Source organism: Dysidea avara, chromosome 4 (genome assembly GCF_963678975.1).
Source record: "Dysidea avara chromosome 4, odDysAvar1.4, whole genome shotgun sequence".
Classification (NCBI taxonomy): Eukaryota; Metazoa; Porifera; class Demospongiae; order Dictyoceratida; family Dysideidae; genus Dysidea; species Dysidea avara.
The window spans coordinates 3,190,170-3,200,872 of record NC_089275.1 but is presented as its reverse complement, the minus strand read 5'-3'; the positions used below and the strand labels follow the sequence as shown (position 1 = coordinate 3,200,872).

General features: G+C 37.6%; 1 protein-coding gene and 1 long non-coding RNA gene across 3 annotated transcripts; one reads left to right on the top strand and one right to left on the bottom strand.

The window, feature by feature from the left end:
* Positions 1-3,963: 3,963 nt before the first annotated feature.
* On the bottom strand, positions 3,964-6,075 carry LOC136254012 (probable serine/threonine-protein kinase kinX). Its single transcript, XM_066046652.1, has one exon. The coding sequence runs from the start codon at positions 5,971-5,973 to the stop codon at positions 4,051-4,053; it is 1,923 nt and encodes a 640-aa protein (XP_065902724.1). The 5' UTR covers positions 5,974-6,075; the 3' UTR covers positions 3,964-4,050.
* An 81-nt stretch (positions 6,076-6,156) lies between these two features.
* Positions 6,157-10,158, top strand: LOC136254016 (uncharacterized). Of its 2 annotated transcripts, none has more exons than XR_010700251.1 (4): positions 6,157-6,260; positions 8,884-8,923; positions 8,978-9,073; positions 9,999-10,158. It is a non-coding gene; the product is annotated as an uncharacterized lncRNA (long non-coding RNA). The 2 variants fall into 2 exon arrangements; XR_010700252.1 differs by lacking the exon at positions 6,157-6,260 and adding an exon at positions 6,447-6,554.
* The last annotated feature ends 545 nt before the right edge of the window (positions 10,159-10,703 follow it).

The window sequence follows — 10,703 nt, the reverse complement described above, 5'->3', positions numbered from 1 at the left end:
TGTTCTGCCTGAGTATGCCAGCATAATATTATGCTAATTATTATGACTCCTGTAAGCGTTCGAGCGTTAATCGGATGGCTGCAGGTTCGAGGCCGCCCAGGTCCAGTCATGGATTTTTTTCTCCTTTCTCCGCTTTTCAAACACACTTTCTGTAATAACTTTAGACAGGATGTATGACCAGGTGCCCTACAGACCTTCTGCACTTGTGCTGTAAAGCCTTAATAATAATAAATGCCAGCATAATTGGTGTATCCCTAGTTTGGAGAATGTACTGAGCTAGCTAGCTAGCTAGCTGCAAAGAGTAATGGAATAGTAAAAACTAATACACAATCATTCATGAACACTAATTCATGTTAACACAGCAATTCATATAGTATTGATTATAAAGCTGCAATTTTTCATAGCATCATAGGCAAAAATCTTTACAGACTGAAAGTTATTCAGAAAGTGTGAATGTAAAGCAACAGAAATTATATGGTGACTAAATCACTAAATACTCAGCATAATGAACATAATTACTGCAGCATATAGCCATCATGGCCCATCAGTGATTATTCTATTTAGAATAATTATGTAACTTGGTCTGACAACACTTATATCGTTGCCTTTCTGATTGGCTCAACTTGAAAATCATTTACTTGTCTATATTATATCAAGCTTCGATGTCTGAAAGAGGCTTTTTAAAGATTTTGTCTGACCAGGTCACTTATAGTAATCTCCAAAATCATCTGTATCTAAAAGCTAACTGGAGAACACAAAACTCTACAGCCTTGATTTCCTAGCCATGTAAACCAATTATACATTATTGCACTGTACATCCCTGACAATGCAACAATGAAGATACGTACATTTCCTAAGATCAAGATTGTTTGTAATGTCTAAAGTTTGCTATATAGGAGGGCTTACCTGCAAACCTCATGATATAGCAGCACATATGTTAAAATTTTACATACCTATACAATGAGCTGAACTAACCATTTGCACAAATTGAGACCAAATTCCTTACACTTATCTATACAGGGAAACTTTCAATAATACAACTTTTTTGGCACTCAAAGATTGTGTATATAGCATTATAGGGATGATATTGGCAGTTACACAATAATATTATTGGTGCAGCAAACAGTCCTTTGATTTCACAATTTTTTTCACGCAGGCTTTTTAAAGGCCACACCATTTTTTCACAGCTTTTTGTATGGATATAAACATACTTGATAATTTTAACCTAAATCTTGAGACCAGTTAGGCAGCTATGTACAAATACAAACTAGTTGCCAGTTACAAGTTACCAGTGGTTGACATTTGGATGTCACCGCTAGTACTAGAATTGATCTTTAGTATACACCTGGGCCAATTATGCTAGCTCCAGAAGGGCCGGACATAATATAGGTAGGTTGGAATAATGCCACCATAGGTGTAATATATTTTGCGCATTGGGTATCAGAGGAACTACAACACTGCTCGTTTCACGTGAAGCAGATTAGCATTAAAGGTGCAAGTTACAGAGTAACATAATATCACATTTATAGCTATAGTAGTCAGTCTCCATTTATGATTAGGTATGGGTTGAGATTGTCCAACAGAGCATGAGAACAATCATCACATGTTCAGTTCCGATACATATAAAAGTTATGACATTTAAATAATGGGTTGTGTGTGTGTGTGTGTGCATGTGCACTCTCTCGTAGGCAGCATAGGCAAGTGGCTAAAGCACCAGGCTGGTAATCAAATGGTAATGTCCAGTTATGCTCAGTTGCAATTGTTTTTGTTTCCTTGATCAAGAAACTTTACTCATGTGCAGTCTACTCAGGTGTTTAAATGGTGACCTGGTGACAACTAGCTGTATCATCAATGGGTTCCTGATATTAACCATGGAGGAAAATCATGCCGCAAATGCCAACTGTCCATATATCACACAAAATCCAGGTGGGACACACCTTTACCTATTAGACATGGTATAGCCTCCTGCAGGTTACCCCAGGAAGGTTTTCCTGCGATACTTATATTATAACTCTTAGCACCTGAGTAGCACACAGGTATCCTATGCTGGTTCACTGGGTAGATGTGACTGTGTTAGCAGCTTATAGCACTGTAGTCAAAAACTTTTTGAAGCTATGTGTGTATGCATGTGTGTGTATGTCTGTCTGTCTGTCTGTCTGATGTGTGTCTGTCTATCTGTATGTATCTGTACATAATATCAGTGGCAATTCTAGACCAAGTAGGGCACAGCATGACTATTGATTGTTGTATGGCTGTAATATAAAGTAGAATTTCAGAGGGGTCTGGGGCAAGCTGCAGTGCAAGATTTTTGCAATTTGAAGGCTTGAAAACAGCCTAAAATTTATGCTAATAACATGAATAATGCTAAAAATAACAATGCTGATCTATGCTGCAACTCTTCCCCAAAAATTTTCAAAACTTATTTTTCGGTAGGGGGGGCCATGGCCCCCCTTCACCTATGCGTAATATTATTGTTGAAATGTTTGACACACATATTAGTCAGTAGCAAATTTAAGTATTGTCCTGTTGACCCATATGGTATTTCAACAGGACAATACTTCAATTCACGGTTTGTCATTGCCACCACCATGGCGGCAATGACAAACCATTTGCTTGCATGGCCTAAAGACAAAATTAATAAAGGCTAAAAACCATGCCATTATATATGGGTCTATGCAGATCTATCTTACCTGACAGCAACCCAGTGTGAAAAGCACATGAGGAGGTAAACCCAAAAGGCAGAGAATTATGTATACTGCATGTTTACATCCTGATAGACTATATAGAGTAACATAATATACCACAAGGCTTAAGTGAGTTTACTGTTAAAGCTACTTACACTGTTCTATATAGACTAGAAGGCTGCTTCTGCTTCTTCATAATTATATATTCCAAAACAGATGGCACTGGGTCTTTACATAGTGGCTGTGTGTAGTTGTACATATATACTGTACATTGTAGAGGTTGTGTGTGTAATTGTACTGTATATCATAATAGGTTGTTCTGTATATCGTTAGAGTTGTACTGTATATCATAATAGGTTGTTCTGTATATCGTTAGAGTTGTACTGTATATCATAATAGGTCGCTCTGTATATCATTAGAGTTGTACTGTATATCAAAGCAACCACCAATTTAAATACGATAGGGCAGATATTATGTCCAACACACTACACTAGTTAACCAATAGTCTTCCCTTGGTGTTCTTTGTTGGATTTTCTCATTGTCATCAATTAAGAAAGTTTTTAATTGTGACACGCTGGGACAGGTGGGTCTAACTCAATACTCTGGGACCAGGTATGCACAGTTCATGACCCAGTAACCCATTGTGTTGCAAGTCTCTGCACCAGGAGGCTTCCTGTTTGGTAACCTTGCCATGCAAAATTGGCCATATTATATTTTGCCAAAATTAAACTAGCAATAGGTAGCTAATAATTTTGCCCAAATTGGATCTTGCTGGATATACTAATAGCCAAAAGTTTTGCCAAAATTGGCAGTTAATTATAATGATTTTGCTGCAGATTGGAAAATTGCCAGTTTTGGCAGTTATAGGATACAAGCAACATGTTTATACCAACTTATATAATAAGGGTTTGAATGAACAATTTCCAGGCAATAATTTTAAGTTTGAAATAAAATCACAGGTAATAATAAAGCATCATTTGCCAAAATTGCATGGCTTTCTGGAAATAGCCAATCGTGGTGTTTGAACATACCTGATTCAAGCCCACACCCATTAACTACGCCTACCTACCTTAATAAACCATCCCAAAGTTTCAGCCATATAAAGCCATACAACAGTGCACAAGCATTTCAATTGCTTCATAATACTATTTGTAATAACTGAGCTGTATTAGAGCATGAATGTGCTTTGAATTGTAAGTGGGAATTTTATCATTACGTTTGTTTAAGTATAGCACTTATGCAGCTGATTTATTGACTAGCACGTGACTCAAATTTGAGGTAAATACTTGGTATGGTAAGCTTGTTTAATTATGAAAAACCACTAAACTACAGTTACATACACAGTGTGTGCTATTATACTAGACTGTTAGTAAGTAGTTGGTAATTTGCATTTTGGACATGTTGTCCTATGCTTTACTTTCTCCACTGGTATATAGACCAAAAGTTTGCAGGGTCTGCAGAAGGAGTCTGCGGCTGCTGAGTAACCTCGGACTATCTTGCATCCTTTACAGTTAGTATGGGCTGCTTCATTTACTTTGTCGCACCTTGCACACAGCCATAGGCTCACCGGCGAATATAGTGTATTCATAGGAGAATCTGTGGTGGATGTCGGAGTGGCATCATATTTCTGGACTCTGCTATAAGGAGCAACAGGTTTAGTCATATCACTACATTTTTTAACCTTATTTTTTACTCCAACTTTGCTTGATAGTTTCTTTCTGATAGTCCTCCTAGTCTTGTGTCTATTAGATTGTGATTTTTCTTGCTGAATCTGAAGCTGTGCTAGTTTCATTTTATAAGCATCGCATTCTTTGCCAACTTTATCACATTCGGTTGCTAACTGATTAGCATGTTTTCTTTGAAGATTATCAATCTCTTTCTTATGATTAGCTTTAAGTTGCCCTTTCACATTTCTTAACTCTAGTTCGCTATTTCTCACAATGTTATCAGTTGCTACTCTCTGCTGTTTGATAATTTCTTTTTGCTTATTTAGGTCTTCAGTGATTCTCTGTAAGTGTATTTCACATTCTCTCTTCTGCACTTTTAACGTTTCAATTTCTCTTTTATAATCATCTAATTGCTTCCTTTCTCTTTCTAACTCACTGCAAAGTATGTCACGTTGTTTAGTAAGCTTAGTACATGCCTTGGCAGAGTGATCAGCTTGGGATTTTTGGTATTCCATTGATTGTCGTATGCTGATAGTTTTCTGGAATTCACCATGGAGTGAGCTTTGCAGCCTTTTGATTTGATCTTCTTTCAGCAGCAAAGTTTGTTCATGCTTGGATTGTAGATTGGCTATTTTTTGGTCTTTTTCAATAATTTGCTGTCTGGATTCACCAATTAGTTGCTCTTGTTCAAACAAACGGGTCAAAACCTCAAGGATGTTATTGTTTGCATGCTTGACCTGCTGCATTGCACCTGCCTTGATAGATTGTAGTTCTCGAGTGACCACCTGAACAGTTGGTCTGTCTTCTGGCTCATATTGTAAGCATTTTTCTGCCAATTTCTTCAGGGGAGAATTGTCAACCATCTTTGTTAAATATGCCTCTCGTCTTTCTACTTCTGATCGTATCACTTTTTCCCCAGTAATTTGAACTTTTATTTGATCTGCTGGTATTGGCCACTCCATACTAATCACATGGGCAGACACACAACCTAATGAAAACACATCAAGTGGCTTGCCATATCTTGGTTTAACAAAAAGAGCCTCTGGCGACATAAATGGTAGTGTTCCTGGAGCTTGGGTGTATCTACTCAAGTTAGGAGACACCATCTTAGCCATTCCAAAATCAGCAATTTTAGCATCCATGTGTTTGGTAAGAAGTATATTATTAGAGGACAGGTCCCTGTGGATGATGTCTCGACTGTGAAGGTACTGAAGACCCTGTGAGGCATCCACCAATATTGATAACTTGATATGAAGAGGTAGGTCAGTAGCTTCATACTTTTCTATCAAACTGGTCAAGTTAGTGTACATCATCTCCATTATAAGCCACGGGAGTTTATCCTTAGGAGAGGGATAGTAAATTCCCAGGAACTGTACCACGTTAGGATGCAGCATTCGACTACTGTTAGCGCATTCGTTGAGAAATAGGCTCTCTGTAGCCTCGAAATCTTTCTTTCCGACTTCCTCCACTAATATCTCGTGTATGACTTTTGCCGCGCATCTCGTTCCGTACATCGTTACTTCTATCACGCGACCATAGGAGCCATGACCCAACGCTTTTTTCTTCTCCGTTCTCTCCACTCCTTGTAGTCGTAACTTCACGTAATCTGTCCACTGCGACATTTTAGCTTGCTGGAGAGAAATTTAGTCTATACAGAACAACTACACACACACAGAGCTACTGACGGGCTACTGACGCACACATATCACCCAGTCTCTTTACTAGCATAGATATTATATACTAAGTAAGGGGGGAATTTTGGTATGCTTTATGACGTTAAGGGGGGGGTTCAGCCCATGACGCTATTAATTTTTTACTAAAGCAGTTAGCTATAGTGTAAACAGCTAGGAATAGAGAAGTGATGTGATTAAGCAGCTATCATAGTACTGTTTGTAGACTATGTTTTCAGGTAACTAAAGAATATAGTGTTTTGTGCTTCTATTGCCAATGCATTGTTTTCATAGTGTGATGTTAAGGAGGGGGGGGGGGGGGGGGGTCTGAAGTTAGCGTTATTATGACGTTAAGGGGGCATCTCCAAACTGATTTTGGTACGCTTAACGATAATGACGTTAAGGGGGGGAGGGGGGTTCAGCCCATGACGTTATTAATTTTTATTAAAGCAGTTATAGTGTAAACAGCTATAGAACAGAGAAAGTGACGTGATTAAACAGCTATACTTACTGTTTGTAGACTATGATTTCAGGTAAAGAATATAACGTTTTGTGCTTCTATTGCCAATGCATTGTTTTCATAGTGTGACGTTAAGGAGGGGGTCTGAAGTTAGCGTCATTATGACGTTAAGTGTACCAAAATCAGTTTGTAGATGCCCCCTAAGCGTACCAAAATCAGTTTGGACTCGAGATGCCTCCTAAGCGGGAAATGTTTTTGAGGTTAGCTAGTAGCTATGGGGCTTCTCTTAAATCCCTGGAATCTATTATATCACCCAGTCTCTTTAGTAAGCGGGGAAAATTTTTTTGAGATTAGGTAGTAGCTATGGGGCTTCTCTTAAATTCCTGGAATCTATTATGACTATTATCACCCAGTCTCTTTACTAGTAAGCGGGAAAATTTAGGTAGTAGCTATATATGGGGCTTCTCTTAAATTCTTGGAATCTATATATGAAATTCATATATAACTAGATTCCAGAGAAGCCCCATACTAGCTAACCTCAAAAACATTTTCCCGCTTACTAGTAAAGAGACTGGGTGCTAACCCTTTTCGTCAGTTATGTACAGACTCCCTGAACCACATAATTACGTAACACTGGAAGCTGTATATCACGTGACCCAAGTGCAAATCGTTGTGGTGGTAACTGCATCATGAGCTCGATCATCAGTGACCCTGTGCTGTTACTTTCCCACAGTTAAATATATTTTTACCTCATTGTTAGAATGTACGGTACATTCTAGAAACGCTAAATTAAGGATGGGAGCTGGGAGTGCCAGTAACTATGTGCAGTATGAGAGGTAGCTCTGTAACAAACCATTAACGAGACCATATATTAATGGCAACTTTCTACTTGCTCAGAAATTGCAATTTCCAGCCTACACTTTTGGCAACTTTTAGGCTGCTCAAAATGTCTGAGCAGTGAAAGATGCCACTTTTGGAAAGTTTTCATGCTATCCATAATTGCCATTTTTGACAGCTGCCAAAATTGTTGCATAGTTCCTAAATTGGCAATGTTTTTTTTTTTTTTGCAACCAAAGCTTCTAAATGAGTACTCCCTCTTTTATAGACAGCTATGAAATTGAAATAATTGATTGTGGGGTTTAGTTTCAGTTGCTGAAAGTGGCATTTTTTGGTACTCCAAATTGCCAAAGTTGCAGTACTATACCAGATTTTTGGCCTGCAGGCTCAGGGACATGCTGAGGGGGTTTCCAGGGTTTCAGATATCAGCTATGTTCGTACCATGTAGAGAGTTCGGGCATAAACATAAGTCACCCTGTAGAATTTCAGTTACAAGCAAATCACCCCATAGAAAGATCAGCTGCAATCAAGTCATCATGTACAGAATTCATCCACAAACAAGCTACCCAGTAGAGTGTTCAACCATGCAAAAGTCACCCAGTAACTACCAATCAATGTGTTGCCTGAAATATTAGTCTTATTGCACACCTTTACTTAGTCACATCTGGGTCTGACCTAGATTGGTGTGGCTTCAACTAGACAACTAGAAGTATTTTTCATGCTGAATTAATACTTTCCCAATGAGTGATCAGAATTGTATATAGGTGATGTGAAATGGTTATCTGTGATTGTGTTATACTATAAATCTAAGGTGTTGGATACCAACCACTGATGATCAAAATACTCAAATTAAACAGTCAATTCTCTTATAGAACAGTCTTGTAACTTGATACAAAACTGCTCCAACAGTCTACTTCTTTTGTTTCAAATTTGTTTTTGCCAGCTATGATCCATTCACCATGCCATCAAGCAAGACACCATAATCAATACATGTGATCCAATGCACAATCTGGATATTTTATCATTCAGGTCAGACCCATTACCCAAATGATTTCAGTACTGGACTGGATTTAAGATGTTTCTCTTTCTGAGTGGATCATATTCAAATACCATAACTGTGACTGGCGTACAGGCAGAAATTTCCAAATGGGAGAATACGTATAAAAATGATTTTTACATTTGTTTATAAATTTCAAAACATTATCGCTTTCTTTATGAAACCTACTGTATGTACTAATGGTAGTGATATTGGAGTGGTAGTCACTAAGGACGATTTCAGTGTACACACTCTCACTATGAATATGTGTGTATAGTAGACCCGATCCTCACCAGTGATTGGAAATGACTATTCTATTAGAGTATTTTGAGTAATTCAACTTTTGTATTTATAAATGTACAGGCCTCAGTTATCCAAACAATTCACTTATCTGAACACTTTTACCATGGCCTGAGAGTATTGGGGTTCAGATAATTGAATACACAATTTCATACTTCACATACTAGCTATATACAACAACATTCAAATACATCCACTACACATGTTATAGTAACATTATCCTCAACAGATATGGTCTACCAGTTGATTTTCAAGCAGTGTTACTGAAGGTATGTGATGACTGACCCATATTATAACTGTTGTTATGGACTACAATGGTTTAGCCAAGCAACAAGAAGGCAGCTAAGAAATTACCCTCTATATTAAAAATTCACTTTGAATACCTGGATACCAAGGCGATGGTGGATGATGCAATGGATGTAAGTACGCTGCCCACAAACTTGATTACATGACTAACATTTGGACATGTATCATACGGCAATGTATAGTGGGGATCCTGGAGCTTTCTTGTCCACAAATATCACCCAAACCAGCCTCACTTTCCTTCATAACAGTTTGTTAGTATTGGTTAGGCATAACTAAGCCCAAAAATTTCTTCAGAGCAGCCTCAAGCCCCTCCAACAAGATTCTTATTTTAACTGACTGCTTGCATAGATTATATATTTGTTACCAAATATATAATCTATGCCATAATCTAATTTAATCTAAACTAACTAACTAATCTAACTAAACAATAAACTAAAATGCAAAATGCAATACAATAAAAAAAATGGAAATGCAATACTTGTTAGTTAGTTTTTAATCTAATCTAAACAGTAACGAATATATAATCTATGCTGCTTTCCTGGCAATAACGATTCCCATTGTAGGGAAGTAATCACACACTACAGTGAATTGACACCTTGAGCTTCCAGCAAAGATAACTGGGACACAAAGGAGGGCAAAGGTAAGCCCATGATGCTATTGTTTTATGTACTGCGGTATGCCAAATGGCACCTGTCGAGCTGAAGCGATGTCAAATAGTGCCCGTAGTCTTAGCCATTATTGAGTTATGCTTGTCTGAGACCTCAGTAGAAAATTCTACTGAAGAATTTTTTTTTTTTTTTTTAAATTTTGTACCAACCTATTGGAAGCATTCAGGTAACACTGAAGGTACAGTACAGTATTTAGGGACTTGGTTGTACCCCACCACTTCTGCCAAGGCATCACAAAGGTATTGTGAGCTGGTCAACCTTTTTTTGAAAAGTGCAAACCTCCATTATCCCTAAAATACAGTACTGTATGATGAGCTCTCTTGATTGAAATCAGTGTTAATTGTATAATTTTCTGTTTATTCCTTATTAGGATATAGACCTTCCAGGATTAGCAACACTTACACCAAAGGATTACCAGTCTTATGTGTCCCTGAAAGTTAACTTAAATGTGCTGGAGAGATGAGCAACTGACTCTAATTATTTCATTTTTGTTAATGGTATTTTATTAAATCAATTGAGTTTATATAATATACATACTGTAACTGAGTTTGTGCAGCCACAGAGTAATGGCTGGCTGGATAATCATAAGCGTAGATATCCAAACAGTTTGTCTAGTTGTGTTAGGATACTCTAATAGAACATTGAGTGATAAAGTGGAACTCATTGCCTTTGACCATAAATATTAAGCAGCTACAGGTGGTTGCATTAGACAGGTCGCTTTGTAAATGACCAACACATTGACTTATATGCAGTGACAAGTTTCACTGTAGCTACTATGTTATTGTTCTACTACTACTGCTATACTGAACAATCTTAGACAGTTACACTTCTGCTTATTGCTACAATCCCACCTTGGGTTACAAGTTGAGATGAATCCTGAAAAACAACTAAAAGAAAAATGGATTTTTTTCACAAATGAATTAACCTTTCAGCCAACTAGATAGTGGTGACAGTAAAGTTGTCAACAACAGACTGACATGTGTGGTTTGGCTCCATTACAAGTTCAGGACAGGGTCATAATGGGCAGTGTGTTTATTTTTGATAGGTCATTAACTGCAATTATTGTGTTAAACAC

Bases quoted from the DNA above. Each gene is read 5' to 3' on its own strand.
- LOC136254012 (XM_066046652.1), bottom strand. From the start codon at position 5,973: ATGTCGCAGTGGACAGATTACGTGAAGTTACGACTACAAGGAGTGGAG.